At 42.3% G+C, this 18217-nt stretch overlaps 1 protein-coding gene across 1 annotated transcript in view; it reads left to right on the forward strand.

Annotated features, from left to right (window-relative positions):
* LOC133015727 (ryanodine receptor 3-like) overlaps positions 1-18217 on the forward strand; it is a 114995-nt gene that overhangs the window by 85534 nt on the left and 11244 nt on the right. The window contains exons 53-85 of the mRNA XM_061082993.1: positions 278-418; positions 1054-1217; positions 1375-1453; positions 1965-2054; positions 2635-2781; positions 3311-3373; positions 3546-3621; positions 4014-4137; positions 4297-4412; positions 4504-4571; positions 4654-4775; positions 4945-4994; positions 5326-5386; positions 6402-6640; positions 7267-7348; positions 7458-7588; positions 7810-8133; positions 8489-8729; positions 8866-8953; positions 9052-9144; positions 10207-10377; positions 10543-10602; positions 10697-10831; positions 11059-11171; positions 13406-13502; positions 14664-14773; positions 15068-15119; positions 15206-15262; positions 15360-15459; positions 15551-15630; positions 15711-15787; positions 16105-16178; positions 17622-17639. Coding sequence (XP_060938976.1) covers positions 278-418; positions 1054-1217; positions 1375-1453; positions 1965-2054; positions 2635-2781; positions 3311-3373; positions 3546-3621; positions 4014-4137; positions 4297-4412; positions 4504-4571; positions 4654-4775; positions 4945-4994; positions 5326-5386; positions 6402-6640; positions 7267-7348; positions 7458-7588; positions 7810-8133; positions 8489-8729; positions 8866-8953; positions 9052-9144; positions 10207-10377; positions 10543-10602; positions 10697-10831; positions 11059-11171; positions 13406-13502; positions 14664-14773; positions 15068-15119; positions 15206-15262; positions 15360-15459; positions 15551-15630; positions 15711-15787; positions 16105-16178; positions 17622-17639 — 3643 coding nt within the window. The remainder of the gene's footprint in view (positions 1-277; positions 419-1053; positions 1218-1374; positions 1454-1964; positions 2055-2634; positions 2782-3310; positions 3374-3545; positions 3622-4013; positions 4138-4296; positions 4413-4503; positions 4572-4653; positions 4776-4944; positions 4995-5325; positions 5387-6401; positions 6641-7266; positions 7349-7457; positions 7589-7809; positions 8134-8488; positions 8730-8865; positions 8954-9051; positions 9145-10206; positions 10378-10542; positions 10603-10696; positions 10832-11058; positions 11172-13405; positions 13503-14663; positions 14774-15067; positions 15120-15205; positions 15263-15359; positions 15460-15550; positions 15631-15710; positions 15788-16104; positions 16179-17621; positions 17640-18217) is intronic.

Consider the following 18217-nt stretch of genomic DNA (forward strand, 5'->3'; position numbering starts at 1 on the left):
ATGGAGGTGTAATAGATTGTGACTGGCCTGTGAAATGTTCGACACACTTGTGCTTTACTTTCATGTTCACGTTTCCATTGTTGCAGAGTGTGGGAGAGCTGACCTCCTCCGTGTTGCTTTTTACTATGCACCCTCGGCCTGGTGCCAGTGAGAACATGTCCAGGCTGCATGCGTGTTGCCACTGAAAACCCTTTTAACTCTGTATATGCTCTGTATATTTAAAACCGCATATTTATGACTTGACCTGTTTGCCCCTTGCTCTCTGTGTGTCCTCCAGCTGCTGACCAACCACTATGAGCAGAACTGGAAGTACTACTGCCTCCCGTCGGGGTGGGGCAGCTACGGCACCGCATCTGAGGATGAACTGCTGCTCACCAAGAAAATCTTCTGGGGAGTGTTTGATTCTCTGTCACAGAAGGTGAGGAGCCAAGTATGTTGCACAATTTTTTTTTTCCTTTCTTAGAAGGATCCTTTTGCAATCTTGTTTGAATTTCAGAGCCAGTGACTCTCTATTGATAAATGCAGATAAATGAAAAAGCCATTAGCTGATGCATTTAATCAATGTGTTCTGCCTCTTCTGCTCTCCACACCGACTGTTCACCCGCAGGCAAACATATATCCTGCTCAACCGTGATTGGTCAAAGTAGTCTACAGATTTTGCATATTCACATGCAGAATGTGTTTATAGAGACAATTGTTGTCGTCACCTTTCTCAGGGTCTCAGCAGGGTCTGGATTAGCATGCAGGGAACTCGCTGTCACCTGTCTTGTGTGTTTGGGATGTAGATAACTGGACTCTGCACATCCCTTTAAATGCACACTCATGAAAGTAGGCTGTGCCCGAAAGCATCAATATCTGGACGGACAATCATTGATCCAAACCCTTTTGCACACGGATTCTGCAGCTTTTAGAATGATTCTTCATTAACGTCTCTTCCACTGGTCCCTGCTACTCTCAGGCTAGAGTGGCTGTATAGCTTCTTTTTTGTTGCAGAATAATACTATAAGGACATTTAATTTAACCACAACTTTCTTTATTTCTCTCCCCATATAGAAATATGACCCGGAGTTATTTAAGATGGCCATGCCTTGCCTCAGTGCCATTGCTGGAGCTTTGCCACCAGACTATGTTGATGCCTCCATTAGTACGACCGTGGAAAAGCCTGTTTCGGTGGATGCTCACGGCAACTTTGACCCCAAACCCATCAATACTGCTAAGTAAGCCACGTTGGAGCCAGATGTCAATGAGATACTGTATATGCACAGCTTGACACTTAGTGTGTCATACCTGTGATGAAGTACACGGCACATGTCTGCACTTGACTTTAGTATCATGCGTTTGTGAGACTGACAGATTGACTCACTCTTTCTCCAGCATTGCTCTCCCGGAGAAGCTCGAGCACTTTGCCAACAAATACGGCGAGCACTCTCATGAGAAATGGTCTGCAGAGAAGGTAAGGCCAAAGATAAGAGTCTCCGCCGGAGGGAAATGGGTATTAAATGGTGCATTGCTGCACTCGCAGTATTGTAGGAAAAAAGGATAGGACATTCATAATGTTTTGCCTTAAAGAAACACTGCACACGACAATAATCAGCTGCAAAGCGTTTATGCTCCATGAAAGTGAAAGAACTCAATTCAGATCAATATCTTAATATATTTTTCCAGTATCTTAGCCTTGTTTCCTCTTGATGTTGCCTCCTTTTTGTTATAAATGTAAGAGAAACTCAGCGCATGATGACAAGAATTGCTCCCCTGATCTCCTTTATGCCAATCGCTTTGATGTTTGTCAAAAACAAAAAAAAAGAATCACAAGAGCTGAGAACAGCAAGAACTGAATGTACTGTGACTCCGTAACGTGTTATGCTTGCTAAATCTCGTACTCAGTTTTTCAGATAGTAAATCATGCCTTCTGATTCTGATGGCAGTAATGATCGCTTGTGTCTCTCTCTGTGCTTGTGTCTCAGGTGCTGCTGGGATGGAAATACGGAGACTGTGTCGATGAGAAGGCCAAGACTCATCCTCAGCTTAGGACCTACAAAGGTCTAACAGAGAAGGTGCATTGTGTCAGATGTTTTTATTTTAGTTTAGTGTAGTTTATTCACACAACTTAAATACAAAATACATTACACTCCTCATGCAAATGTGCATGAGGAGTGTGGTAGAGCTCAGTCAGGGCTCATGTGAAGACAACACCCAGAAGATATACAAAAAATAAAGTACAAAACATGCAACATCAAATGCAGGTTATATATTAATTTAAGAGAAAATTTGACACGCATTACTATAATAGATATAAACCATAAATACAGTGTGAATAACAGAATTAAAAAGACTACATTTTTAAATAGCAGAACATTTCTAAGTCTCTTTTTGTCCATGGGAATCCAATACATGTACATTTTCATTCCACTATATGATATTTAATAGAAAACTGACCTTGGGATGTTTCATACAAAGATAGAATAAGATTCTTTGTTTCGTTTTTATGAAGAATTGTGAATTGTTGGCAAAATTATAACGGGAAAATGAGGTAAATCGGAGTGAGTATAGGTGCAGTGTACTTGGTGCAATGTGCTATTTATGAGGGAGATGAACATGGAGCTCCTGGAGTAAATCTCTGTTTCTATGCTGCAGGAGAAGGAAATTTACAGATGGCCAATCAGAGAGTCCCTGAAGAGCATGCTGGCAATGAGCTGGAGCATCGACAGGACCAAGGATGGAGAGAGCATGTCTCTGCAGAGGGAGAACGAGAAAATGAGGAAGATATCTCAGACCTCACAGGTATGAAAGAATACGCCTCAGGTACTGACATCAATTGTCTTTGTTGTGTTGGAAACGCAAACGCTTTAGTCACATCAGAGCATTAATTATCTGTTAAAGGTTTTTAAAGCTAAAGAGTAATATGCAAGATGTGGAATCCTCTTGTGTATTTCTCCAGAAAACAGTCCCCTCATGAATTCACATTTACATTCACTAGATCTGGATTTTTTATTGGATCTTCAATCTATCGGTTGTTTTTGTGTAATCTTGTTTACAAACCAAAAAACAAATAGACACAAGTAAAACAGAACCACTTTGGCGGTTGACATTTGACAACAAGTCTTTGTTATTTTCTTGTCTATTATGCTAAACTCTTAAACAAGCATGATAATCGTAGGGATTCGTCGAGATTATGGACGTAATTGCACTGTTTTAACACTATAAACTATATAGAATTGGATATTATTTGTTTTACTAAATGCTTTTATAACTAGATGCTAATGATACGGATTATCTCACTGTTAATCTTCATCTGTTTCAATATTTCCAGGCAAATGGGTTCAATCCGAGCCCGATAGACACCAGCACCGTGGTTCTATCCAGGGAGCTGCAGGTGAGTGACCCAATTTGTTCAGTTGTACTTTTATTCTCATCAAACGGTGTCGGCGCCTGAATATGTGATGACAAACTATATTTCCTGAAATGTGAATGAAGTACTGTGGGGGGGGATTAGATCCCTGGTCGACTGAGATTGACTGTGTGTCTCTCTTTGCCTCTGGTCCCAGGGGATGGTGGAGATAGTGGCTGAAAATTACCATAACATCTGGGCCAAAAAGAAGAAAAGTGACCTTGGAAGCAGAGGTGATCCTCATGTGTGTGTGTGTTTGTGTGTGTGTGAGCAAAGCATAGGGATTGTGTATGAACTCTCATCCTAACAGTTAAATTGCTAAATCACAATTCATAAAACTGGATCCAGTTCCATCTTCATCATCACCTTCAACACTGCACGATTTTTCTATTAACAATGTGTTCACGTCTTTTTGTTGGGTTTTCACATTTTCATGGTCCTATAACCTCATGTTCTCATGGGGCTTTAACGGTATCAGACCTACCCCTCCTTTCGTAGTATCGGTTGACCACAACTCCAAAGTCACGAAGTTACCCCTGAACATACCCTGGTTCGCCAATAACCTAGCTTGATAGAACAGGCCCTAGAGACGGATATAGTCACCTGTGTGTGTGTGTGTTTTCAGGTAGTGGAGCACACCCTCTGCTGGTGCCCTATGACACGCTGACAGCCAAGGAGAAGGCGCGTGATCGAGAGAAGGCTCAGGACTTTTTCCGCTTCCTGCAAATCAATGGCTACAGCATCACAAGGTCAACACATGCGAAAGGCCACCGAATACTTTATCATTTTTATGTGTTGCACAAACTCAACCCGACCTCCTAACTTGTCCATTTAATAAATACCAGTGGTCAGGGGAGCACTTTATCAAATCAAATGTTATTTATAGCCAGTGTCTTATTGTGCTGCAGAGGATTGAAGGACTTGGAGCAGGATTCTTCGTCCATGGAGAAGAGGTTCGCCTATCGCTTCCTCAAGAAGCTGCTCAAGTATGTCGACTCAGCTCAGGAGTTCATCTCCCATCTAGGTATGATGATATCACACATGAAAAGACATATCTGTGGTTCCTCTTTTTACTCAATATTAAAAATACCATTTCATGTTTTTTTTTAATCCAGAGTCCATGGCTGCCAATGGAAAAACTGACAGGTCCCCTCATGAACAAGAAATCAAGTTTTTTGCCAAAGTAAGAAAGTGATACAAATTCATGGACACCTTAAATAACATTATCACCATTCACTCGTGTCACCCTCTCTGTTCTTGTTCAGGTTCTACTCCCCCTCATCGACCAGTACTTCAAGAACCACTCGCTCTACTTCCTCTCCTCCCCCAGTAGGAACCTGAGCAGCAGCGGCTACGCCTCCAACAAGGAGAAGGAGATGGTCACCAGGTAGCGGCTCACAGAATGACCCGTAGCAGCAGCAGCAGCATGACAATACAATCTTTTACCACCCTTAACTCAAAATCTTAATCCCTAACGATCTTAATTCCTCATCTTCTCTCCAAGAATTTACTGATTCTCTGATTTCCTCCCCTCTTTCTAATCTTCATACCTCCAGCCTGTTTTGTAAACTGGCAGCTCTTGTCAGACATAGGATTTCACTCTTTGGTAAGCTGATCACTACTGACTGCTCAGAAATGTGTATGTGTGTGAATGTGGACGTTGGTATTCGTCATTTTTTTCATGTCTGGGGTTTGTTCACATGGTTTAAGTGCACAGCAAACATTAAATATTGTAATTGTTATCTGTAAAACCGCAGAGAACAAGCAACTTTATATTATGTTATATAATTTTCTAACCAAACACTCAATGGACATATTTAACTGGGGGTTATACATAGCTTTAGGCTCAATTCAGATCAGAACATTGCTTGATAGGTAGTGACAGCACGTCGATCTATATTATATTAACTGCTTTTGTGTTTGGTGGTGTCTTGTAGGGAGCGACTCCACCACCATGGTGAGCTGTCTGCACATCCTGGCACACACTCTGGACACCAGGTGGGTACACATAAGACTGAGCTGAATAATAGCATATTCATAGATTCCAGTCACAAAATGAAGAAGGAAGGTGACGAGTTACATTTAAACCATTTTCAGGACATAGGGAGAGTTCTTTTAAATGGCAAACCTTTTGAAATGTAATCTAGAGGAACAAAGAGGAGTTTGAAGGGGGTCTAATGAGCTACTGGAGTGGGACCTTGAATGAGTCATATTAAATGTTAACATAAGCCCTCAGTTTGATAAAGACTGTGCTTAAATGTAAAAAATTTGAGAATCCTGTTCTCTTTTTTCCAGTGCAAAGCTCTGACTATGAATCTAACCGCCTTAGGATCCTCAAGAGAAGCGTATTTGTCACAAACTTCTTCTCTTCGCAGATTATTACTCCTGTGTCTCATGGGAGGCGCTGGCATTAACAAAGAGCATCCGCTGGCATTTAAATAAGTACAAGCAAATTTCATGCAGCAAATGTTGCCCAAGGCTTATAGTGTTCTTCAGAGAGAACGTACTGTTTGTTAATGCAGCGCACACCTAATGAGGCTTAATCATCAGCGTGTTATTGTGTCTTATTTGTGCTAAGGAGCTACAGCTGATGCCCACAGACTCTGCCCTTGATTTCTTTATCCTGTTGGGGCACATCAGGGCTCCACGATGGTTTATTCATTCAGCAAAGTTATGAACTGTGAATATAGAGAATGTTCGGACTAATCTTATTAATGGCGTTGTGCTATTTCAGTGTCGTACTGTGTTTCTGGGCTCTAATGTTTCTCCAGTGTCATCAGATAAATCATTTATGTTTCGGTGTAAGGGGGCTCAGCCTGCCTCATATTTCATGACTAAAACCTTAATAGACTGTGAGAGTGAATTAATCACACATGTGAGCGTCTCCTCCTGCTGGTGAACAGTGTCCTCCTTTGCATACCAAGGGTTATCCAGTGGTTTATTATAGCCCCGTCCTTGCATATCTCCTCATCTGGCTACACTCATTTATCACGCTCTCTTTCCCTCCCAACAGGACGGTGATGAAGTCGGGCTCAGAGATGGTGCGGGTCGGCCTGAGGACGTTCTTCGAGAACGCCGCGGAGGACCTGGAGAAGACGTTCGAGAACCTGAAGCTGGGGAAGTTCACGCACTCGCGCTCGCAGATGAAAGGCGTGTCGCAGAACATCAACTACACCACCGTGGCTCTGCTCCCCATCCTCACCGCTCTGTTCGAGCACATCACTCAGCACCACTTTGGAGTGGACCTGCTGTGTGAGTCCTGACAGAAAGATCAAGCATCTGAGAGGCTGATACAAAAGCTATATAACAGGGTGATGGTCTGGATGCGTGATGCGTATTGCTCGGGAGTGTTTCTCCAGGAGGTTCATTTTGGAGCTGGTTGGTTAGGGGTGTTGGTGTGGGGGACAACATCTCAGTAGTAAAGAACTGTATGCTTGTTGCATGAAAGTGCACTCAGCAAAATCTGAATCTACAGAGCTTATGTTGGCGCCTGCCTGCCTCATGAAGATGGTAAAATCTTTATGGATGGCCAATGACTCGGGCAGGATTTCTACCGCTGCTACTGATGGTTAATTTGATATAAATGAGGATCAGATGACTTAGTACTAGCACTTGTTTGCATGATAAATCTTAAACAATGAATATTGGATTGAATATTTTCACATTTCTCATTTTTTTGAATAGTGCAATGAATGCCAATTATTTGAGTTTGATCTCTCCATAGGCCATAGCTTTGGCAAATACTCCCAAAGTGGGACTTAAATAGGATCATCTTAACTTAATACATCACATTGCATTACTGGGTGTCCTTAAATTAATAAATCATTGTGTCGGTGATAAAAAGCAAAGATCATGTTTTTCTATTTGTGTTTTTTCAGTGGATGATGTCCAAGTGTCCTGCTATCGAATCCTCACCAGCCTCTATGCACTGGGCACTGGAAAAAACATCTACGTAGAAAGGTAACCAAGCTTGAATATTAATGTGTGTAAATGATTTAAGCCTCAGTGAAGACACCCACTGATGTTCAGAGCAGCTCTCACCCACTCTCCCCCTCTGTGTGCCCCACAGACAGCTGCCGGCTCTCGGTCACTGTCTGGCCACCCTGGCTGGGGCCATGCCTGTGGCTTTCTTGGAGCCGATGCTCAACACTTACAACCCCTGCTCGGTTTTTAATACAAAGAGTGCCCGAGAACGAGCCAGTGAGTCATATGCACTTATTCTGAAATAAGAGTTCATAATGAGTAAAGTGGTCTGAGCTGACAAAGCGAACGGCTATTACGAGGGATAATAAGGTACTTTCTGTGCTTCAGTCCTATTCAGCCTGGATACATTTATCCTCTTCTAATGAAATAACAAAAATGTTACTCTAATGACATGGACGTAGTTTGAATTACATATAAATCCTCGGTGGTGTTTTTAGTCTTAGGTATACCAGACTCGGTGGAGGATATGTGTCCCGGGATGCCGCGGCTGGAAGGCCTGATAAAGGACATCAATGACATGGCTGAGTCGGGAGCTCGGTACACAGAGATGCCTCACGTCATCGAGGTGGTGCTGCCCATGCTCTGCAACTATCTGTCCTACTGGTGGGAGAGGGGCCCCGAGAATCAGCCGGCCATCGGGGGCAGTGTCTGTTGCACCACCGTCACCTCAGAACACCTCAGTGTCATCCTGGGCAACATCCTCAAGATCCTCAACAACAATCTGGGCATAGATGAGGCCTCGTGGATGAAGAGGATCGCAGGTTGGCATGAGGCTACTGTAACAGCTTGTGATAGGACAGAATGAAGGAGTGCATTTTCCCATCGTTTGTTTATAGTTTGACATCAGTGCAACACCCTGTCACATTTTAACACTGATTCAAGTAGTACAATTTCTCTTACCACCCCATATTGGTCTAATCAAATAACACATAAATTCAACATTTTTTTCACTGGTCTGTACTGCATCTTCCCACCAAGTCTCGTGGCAATCTATCCTGTGGTTTTTGCGTAATATTGCTCACAAACAAACACACAGACGCACCACCAAACGGGTGAAACATCCCCTCGTTAATGCAGGTAAATAAAAAGACGTTTTTTCTCTGTTTTGCGATTCAGTGTACGTGCAGCCCATCATCAGCAAGGCCCGTGCAGACCTGCTGAAAAGCCACTTCCTGCCCACGCTGGAGAAGCTGAAGAAGAAGACGGTGAAGGTGGTGGCTGAAGAGGAGCTGCTGAAGGCCGACAGTAAGGGAGACACCCAGGAGGCCGAGCTGCTCATCCTGGACGAGTTTGCCATCCTCTGCAGGGACCTGTACGCCTTTTACCCCATGCTCATCCGCTACGTGGACAACAACAGGTTAGCTCTCTGACGATGCTGCATATGATGGAATTTATTTAAAGGTGTGTTCAGGGGGAAGACGGGGCAGGTGTTAGTATTTACAGGGAAAAAAGGGTGCAAATGTCTCTGTATTGATGTTTCTCTGCCACTGCAGGTCCAGGTGGCTGAAAGAACCAGACGCTGACTCCAATGAGCTGTTCAGAATGGTGGCTGAGATTTTCATCCTCTGGTGCAAGTCACATGTGTGTTCCTTCATCTCCAGTTCACACATATTAAACTACGGAAAAAAAACGAAGGGCTTTGTTAATTAGATTATATTTTATTTCCTGTCTTTCTCCAGAATTTCAAAAGAGAGGAGCAGAACTTTGTGGTTCAGAATGAAATTAACAACCTTTCCTTCTTGACTGGAGATAATAAAACCAAGATGTCAAAGGTACGTTTTATGTATTACATCTCATCACTGTTACATCTTGATTTTCTTGTCATGGAGCTTCAAACATCTGCTTTTGGAATTAGTGTTATGGCAGCAAGATGTAGAACTAAAATGATTCATGACATCTTTCAACATTTTCTCTGCCATACTTAATTTGTGCATATGCTAATTTGTTAATATGTAAAAGGCCAATATCCGGGCAACAACATGAATGCACAATATACGGTGCATATATGTGATAAACAGTGCACATCAATGTCAGGTGTAGTGTGCACTCTTCCTCTGTCTGCCTTTTCTTTCTGTATCTCCCAATGTTTCTGTATGTCTTCCTTTGTTTAAGGAAGACAAAGTGTGACAGTGCATTAGCTGCATAAACCAGCTTATTGGCTTATGTGCTCCTGTTGCCAAGCAGAAAAAACAACAATTTGTGCTATACAGTCGTCTGTAGTTTATTTATATGTTACTTCACCTGATTATTGGTGGCCTTTATTTATCACCATATCTGAAATGGTAACTTTGGTCATTCCTCATTGCATCTGGAGTAATGAAGCCCTTCCAAACAAACCATGTGATTACATTCCACTGCTGGGTTTGCAGGTGATAGATTGTGGTTACTTTGTGTGTTTGGCCGATAGTTACCTCTACCTGTTCTATATTTTACCGTAGTTGATGTGTGATAAGGCTGTGTTTGGGTTTAAATATAAACAGATATATTACTATGGAAATTATTATTTTTGTATTTTTATCAGATGCTTTAATATGTATTCTGTCCGTCTCTGGTAATGTCAGTAACGTTCTGACAGAGAGTATCTGCTTTTCATCTTAGGTGTGAGACGTGTGAATGGTTCAGTCGCCTCTTGCATTTGTTTAAATACAGTATGAGATAAGTGCATCTTCTATGAAATAAATACTCTTAATTTATTATTTTAAATGTTGAAATTATCTTATAAAGGGGGTGATTTTCCATTACCTGAAACAGCAGCTTATTTAACACTCATAGATTGATAATTCATATTTGTAAGCTGTCAGGTTATGTCAGGTTATTATCTTACTTTATTTCAGTCTGGAGGACAAGACCAGGAGAGGAAACATAAGAAAAGGCGAGGTGAGTTCTATTCTATCCAAACCTCGCTGATCGTAGCTGCTTTGAAGAAGATGCTGCCAATCGGCCTCAACATGTGCACGCCGGGGGACCAGGAGCTCATATCTCTGGCCAAGACTCGCTACCTCCTGGTGAGAATGTTATCTTACGCTGTCCACACATTTTACTGGGATCTTATAATCTCACACGAGAATACATTAAAAAAAAATTTACCAGATGAATTTTAAAATGAGAAATCTTAACATAACACTGTTGGGTAAACTCTTTTTTTTATTCTTTCTCCTGTTGTTCAACAGAGAGAGACAGATGATGAGGTCAAAGACCACATCCATCAGAATCTGCATCTCAGAGAAAAGGTGAACAGGTTGATCAGTATTTCAGTCAGTAATTATTAGCTCCCATACGCTATAGGCTGGTATTTGACGTCTTTCTTCTGTAACACACCCACAGTCGGAGGACCCTGCAGTGAGGTGGCAGCTTAACCTCTACAAGGATATAGTGATGAGGAGCGAGGGGCCCCCGGACCCTGAGAGGGTGGTGGACCGGATCCAGAGGATCTCTGCCGCGGTCTTCAACCTGGAGCAGGTCAGGCTTTAATATTTACACTTCTGAGCTGCAAATTAAACTTGGGGTGCATCATGCCGTGAAAAACATACATGGAATATAAAGGTACTTCAGGCTCAGGTTGAGTCACTAGAGGAAAAACCCGTCTGCTGGATAATTTTATTCTCTGTGGTTTGTCTGGTTGACAGTGACAACCAATGCATTGATTTATTGATCATCTTAACTGTGACTTCTTCTGCTCCCATTAGGTGGAGCAGCCCCTGAGATCCAAAAAGTGTGTTTGGCAGAAGCTGCTGTCCAAGCAGAGGAAGCGAGCGGTTGTGGCCTGCTTCCGCATGGCTCCACTCTATAATCTACCGAGGTATTATTGTTTACTGTTACATTTACAGAGTTTACTCTTCATTTTCTCTTTTTAAAAGCTCAAATGATGCAAAAGCCTTATAATCATGAATCTGAATTTATAATGCACTTTTCAAGTCTTGTCGTCCCAAAGTCACACACACATTTATACACTTAATGCCCTTATATGCAGAACTCTGTCTTGCAAACTCCATTCATTCCCGTCAGGGGCAAATTAGGGTTCAGTGTCTTGCCCAAGGACACTTCAGAATGCATCCTGGTGGAGCCGGGGATTGAACCTCCCCCGGGAGATAGAGCTCCCTGCGCCCTATCTATATCCCTATCTATGTTTGCCAGCCAAATAGCGCTCACCACACTCTCTTCTTCTGCTTGTGTGTGGCTCATGAATCAAATTTTTCTCTTCCTTGGTTCTGACCCTGCATTAATGCACAGCCCCCCCCCTCCCTCGCTCTGTTTGTAGGACAAATGTCTGGCCCGCAGCTGTTATCAAGAAACAGGGAAGAAAAAAAAGGGGCCACTAGCAATTTCATGCCCTGCTGCTCTGTAACTCAATCACCAGGAGCCAGGCAGAGAGCTACAGTCGGGAGGAAAACAATTATAAGGCCCAACCTGGAGGTGGTCATCTTCAATATGTGCTCAGACAATGCAGCCCGCCTCCCTGACAGCATGACTCATTTAGTCAGAGTTGTTGACAGTGAATTTATGACACAGCACAGCTAATAATTACCTGACAGTATTTACAATGCCGACACAGCTGATTGTTTTGTATTTGGAGTGATAAATGTTGAGAGAGAGAGGGAGAGATGTGAAGCTTGAGGATGATGTCGACTTTTCAACTTCCTGTCGAGTTTCACGCTTTCAGATGTCGTCTCTTTCTATTTTCTGTCTCTGTTCAACCTGTCTTCTCTCCTGAGTGTCACTCTCACCATGTTGTACCTCATCCCCTCAGGCACAAAAATAATAATTACTTCCTGAATGCCTACCGACATATGTGGCTGGAGATAATGCATGAGAACGCAGACAATGACAGTCTGCTCTCCATGCTGACGGTAACGTAGCGCTGATGTGACGTCGCCACTGTTTGACCTTGCATACCTGTCTTCTAACCTTCCCCTTCGCATTCCTCCAGGCACGGGTCTATGCAACAAAATATAACCCCCAGATATTTCCCCTGGTGTTTCCACTGGCTCATATCTGTACAGTGATGCATCAAGATTGACACAAAAATGAAAGAGAAATAACTTGCTGCTTTTGAGATGAGAAAATCGATGCCACCTTTATGTCTTACTGCTTACTGTGAGGCTGCAGCCAGGAGGTGGTTAACTTAGCTTAGCATAAAGACTGGAACCAGGGGGGAAAAGCTAGCCTGCCTTTCTCCTTAGTGTGCGTTTTGGTTTTGCAAGGGGTTTATGTGCAGAACTTTTTCTGGACCAAGTGCACTCACTATCTAGGGTAGTGTCCTCACTGTGACCCTGTTTCCAATCTTTATGCTAAGCTAACTGTCTCCTGGCTCTAGCTTCAAATTTAGCCTACAGGTGCGATACTCATTTTCTCACTCTCGGCAAGAATGTAAAGATAGAATATTCACTTAAATGCCAAACTACTGTTGCAGATACATATCTGCTTTATGTTCTCACTGTGCAGATCCTTCAGACTGTATAAAAAGATGGAAAACGCCTATTCAAAAATGAAGCCAAAATATCCCGGATAAGAATGCTGCCATGTTGTGCCAGTCTCAGCTGTCAATCATGACGTTTCACCCCATTTGTATATCATCAAGTAACTAACTAAAACCAGACTTGACAGAAACAATCTTAATTTGACATTTATTTTGACTTTTTAGTTTGGTCCTTGTCCTATATGCTAACATGGAGGAGGCAGGGCTTTATGACCTGTACCTCAGCAAGTCACCAGGGGGGGATCAAGACACTTTCTCTTCACTTTTAGGGAGTTGTCATGTCGTCCATCTTAAAAATACAGTCTGTGGCAGAAACGTATTAATCTAGTCCCTGAATTGCATTTACTGCCTGCTGATGGGACTAGCTTGTTATGAAAAAGAAGTGTGAGTAAACCAACAGTCTGGCAGAGAGCATGTACGTAACAGCTCTGTGCGATAGGTTCCTCCAAGGTGACCAGTTGGATGTGCCAGTGCCCTAAACTAACCTGTATTAACCTCTCCTAAAGGGACTCCCCTCTTCTTTTGCTATCTAACCCGGTCCTCTCGCCCTTCCTCAGGCATCGCTCTATTAACCTCTTCCTCCTGGCCTATCAGAGAATATGGATAGAAACAGAGGAGTACTCTTTTGAGGAGAAGCTAGTGCAGGATCTTGCAGTAAGTACTTGTGTTATCCTCGGCGCCGTCCTGGGAGACGAGCATCGCCCCGTTTTACCATCCTCCTTTACTTGTGTCATTGTGAAAAGTGCCAGTTTCACCGTGTGACGCCACGTCGTTGTCAGTCCTACATAGTGTTTCTCACGTGTCAGTCCATTTTTTGGCAAGCATGACATCAGCGCTGATGTCAGAGGCAGCTCTTGTGAAGTGTTGTGTAGTCTGTCCCCATTCAGCAGAGGTAAGAGCATCCCATCTCGATGCTTGGACTCGCTAAGGAAAATTATGAAAGTTGTGCCTCCTTTCCTCAATTTTCACTGTCATGAAATGTCACGATCATGGATTGAATTGGTTGTAAGCTAAATAAATGCAACACGCATCCGAACAGCTTTTTTTCTTATTTTGTACTTTCTAATCCAGGGGAATCTATAATTTAAAAAGACTGATTACCAATTCTTAGCCTACAGCAAATTAGTGTTAATTCAGTTTTCTGATTTAAAAATAAGATTCTACCGAGAAGGAACATTGACACAACCCTCCTGTACCAATGAGAGTTTGTTTTTTTTGTCTTTTTTCTTTGACAATATAATCTTTATTTGCCCCCCTTAGATAGTATATCTTTGCCACAGGGAATCACTGAGGAAGTTATGGTGTAAATAATAAATAGCTTTAAGATCCAGAAAAATTGTGTGTCTGATATAATGTAAACGAGTATTAAGGTCACTTAAAGGGAAAAAAATGGGATTTCAAGAATAAAGATATGATATTACAAGAAATAAGTTGTAATATTACAAGAGAAAAAGGCGACGTTTTTCTACAAATAATTAATTTATTTTAATTTATTCTTGAAATCACAGATGTAATGGCCCTAATGAGTCATAATCATGACAGCCTCTGCCCTAGAATTAAGGGACAGGAAATCTATTATAGAGATTAATCCCAGAGAGTCCACTTTATGCATGCAAGCGCACGTACCCATGACCATGTCCCCATGCTTATGCTTGTGCATGCTGTCAGCATATCTGGTCACGATCTCATAGGGATAGCACTGTATAGTCAGGGTTAGTGTTCCTGTACCTATTGTTCATACAGATGTATCAGTTTAGTTATATTCTTGACATGGAGACTACAGGCCTGAGCCCCAGTGTTGTTGACTTTGTCCAGAAGACGCAGCCCATAGTGGAGGAAGAGGAAGAGGAGGAGGTCAGAAAACAACCGGACCCGCTTCACCAGCTCATTCTGCATTTCAGCCACAACGCTCTGACTGAGTGCAGGTATGTGCACATGCACCGTCACACACAGGGACACCTGCTGCCAGCACGCACTTCTCCATCCGTGCACCCTAATAACTTCAGCCTGCCTCATAGCTAATAAACACATGTATTAAGCTAAATCATTACCATATGTTTTATGACCGGAGGGAAACAATCCCCTTTTTTGTAATTATCTAGCTGCTTACTGCACAGAAATTGCAGTGACTACAAATGAAATCCCTGAAACTTGTTATTTAAACATGTGATATGAGCTGTATGAGGTTTAACCGACAGATATTTATCTTTCTATTTTAGTTCTTTGGAAGAAGACCCCCTGTATATTGCATATGCAGATATGATGGCAAAGGTAGTATACATTCTCTCCATTATTTTTAAAATTGATGGTGTTCAGCCATTTGTTATTTAGGTTGTACAATATGTTTTCTCTTCCAGAGTTGTGCGGAAGGTGAAGAAGAGGAAGAGGAGGAAGGAAAAGAGAAAACATTTGAGGTACTATTGATTTCTGGGGAGTATTTTCCTGCCTTTCACTCTGGTTTTTTTTTGGGTTTTTTTTTTACACAATCTCTCTTTCAATCATTTCCTTCAGGAAAAGGAAATGGAGAAGCAGAAGATGCTTTATCAGCAGGCCAGACTCCATGATCGAGGGGCTGCAGAGATGGTGCTGCAGATGATCAGTGCCAGTAAAGGCAGGAAAAAAACACAGACACACACAAACAATCTGATTTCCTACACCTGCCCTCTCTGATCGAACTGTGGTGTCTGATTTGTGATCGTCAGGTCGACTTGGTGCTATGGTGACATTCACCCTCAAACTGGGCATCTCCATTCTGAACGGGGGAAACACAGTGGTCCAGCAGGTACACAGCCCCCCACATGCAGACGTTGGGCTGTCAACAGCATCAACTCTTTATTAATGATTTCTTTGTGTTTGATGCAGAAAATGCTCGACTACCTGAAGGAAAAAAGAGATGTTGGCTTTTTCAAAAGTTTGTCTGGACTGATGATGTCTTGCAGGTAATTGAGCCATAAGCCTATTGTTATACTTTAGACTTTACTTACTTTTTCAATTGTATTCTTCAATTGCAAAGTAAATGGGCCTCTAATGATATACGGGTTAAATGTTGGGATGTGAAGTATCCTCTGTTTTGGGGGTTTGACCCATAGGTTTTGATAAAAATCCATATGTTCTGACTATTATTTTTCCTCCCCAGCTTGGTGGAAGTAAAATACTCAATTGTTGGAGCTCTCAAACTCTGAAAAACACTGTTCTTTTTCTTAAATACAAAAATGCCACATATCATAATTCATTGTTTGTATTTCACCTCCGTCAGTGTTCTGGACTTGAATGCTTTTGAAAGGCAAAACAAATCTGAAGGTCTGGGGATGGTTACTGAAGAAGGATCAAGTAAGTGAGGATGATAAACATGGTAAACTGTCTTATTGTTTATTCACCTACAGTATGATTGGTGCATTTGCTGTCCAACAGGGGACTTTTAATCCTGCTGATACATAGAGTATTTCTGACCTTAATGTGGTGCTGAATGAAAAACCCACAAGTCAATATATGCACATTAGTTTTGGCATCATTGTTAAGGAATGCTGCGTCAACAGAACCCTTAAAAACTAAAAGCAATTCATGTACCACACACTAATCTGTTGTGAGTATGTTTGATTCTGACGATGAAACAAAGCTAAAGGAATTAATAACCTTATTTGTGCAGCAAACTGATCTTTTCCCTCAGCTACAGCAAGTTGTCAGCATCTCAGGCTCTGTTCCAGACTTGGTATTAAATCCGACCTGAGTGATACTCTCACAAGTTGTCAGTTCAGGTCTGAATGCACCCAAATGCATCCTGACATCGGATCACTCACACCAGATTCGTACTGTAGGTTGACTTGCTGACGAAAATCTTTCTTTACAGCCGAGCTGCACAAGGTTCATTCAGTCCCTCGTGACTCATGCCTCTTGCTCGCCTGCTCATCAGACATCAGACATTTCTTTCAACTCTAACTGGCTAAAAACAAGGTCAACATTAGGTCTTCACTAATACAAACGATTGTTGTGATTACTTGCATTTGGAGCAGGAAGTGAGATACGATCACAAGTGGTCACAGGAGACACATGAACATTAACGCTGACCACTTGTGATTGGATCTTTCAGAGCGGATGTTTATACCAGGTCTGTACAGGGCCTCAGTTTTACAGAACATGTTCCAAACCACAACAGTTACTGAGCCTCACCGCCGTTATCTCAGAGAATCATGTAGAACTCTCGTCGTGTCTCATTCTCGTGCAGCGTTAAGTTTGATGAAACATTTGCTCTTTCATATTTTCTTTTTTTCAACATACGAGCCCATTTCCATGTCACGTCTGTCTCTTGTGTCTCATGTCGTGTCCGTCACTGTCATGCATGTGAAACCTGTGCTACTGTATGTCTAAGTCCTGTCTGGGCCCTTGTTGCAACTGCATCCACATAAATATCAACTTCTAATCAGATCTCTCTATTTAATCTGATGGGTTACATACAGTACATGAATAGATTTTTCTCATGTCAACTCATTCTCACCTCATCAGCTCAGGCATAAGTGATGATAACCTGTCTAACCTGTAGTCCAAACACCTGCCCAGTGAGCAGAGGTTACCCTTAAGACTGTTTAATTGTACCTGTTTATGTCAATGTCGCTAATCAGTGTGAGTATGTAAAGATATATCTATACAGCGCTCTTACTCTTTCCTGTTCCTACTTCTTCTAATTGACTCTCAATGTCTTCTCCTTTGCTTATGTCTGCTTTTGTTTTGTTTATTTGTTTTTCTTCTGGTCATGTTTTTTTATCTCGTCGGTCGCAGTCAACGTGAGTGAGCGGGGTAAATACATGGTTTAGATTCTACTCATCCTATTGCAATGCTGACATCTTGATTGCTCTCCGTTCAAACTCCCCACCATCTCCCTGATTCCCTCCCAATTCCTGCCTCCTCTCACTACCCCTCCTCCTCCTCCTCCTCCTCCTCCTCCTCCTCCTCCTCCTCCTCCTCCTCCTCCTCCCTCTCCTCCTTCTCCTCCTCCCTCTCCTCCTCCTCCTCCTCCTCCCTCGTCCTGAATGCATAACAAAACAACCACCTCCTCTCAGCCCTGGACTGACGGAACGCATGCATGCTCCTCTTACATCTGGATAGATTGTTCAGTCCATGGTCCGGTGCCTCAAACTGACTCTAATCTCTCCACGTCTTCTTTTTTAATAAGAAGTCTGTGCTTTTCATTTGTGTGGGAATTTTTTTTATGTTTCTTAATTTCTATAAATACTAACCAGTGCTTATAAAGAAGTAATCCAGATCCCAAAGCGTTCTCTGTAAGAAACAACAAAGCTTTTTGCTGCTGTTAAACAGCAAAGCTTAGATATATAAAACCCTATTCCTCATTTGTGAAATGATGCACTATACCTTGT

The sequence above is a fragment of the Limanda limanda genome, chromosome 12 (genome assembly GCF_963576545.1).
Source record: "Limanda limanda chromosome 12, fLimLim1.1, whole genome shotgun sequence".
Classification (NCBI taxonomy): Eukaryota; Metazoa; Chordata; class Actinopteri; order Pleuronectiformes; family Pleuronectidae; genus Limanda; species Limanda limanda.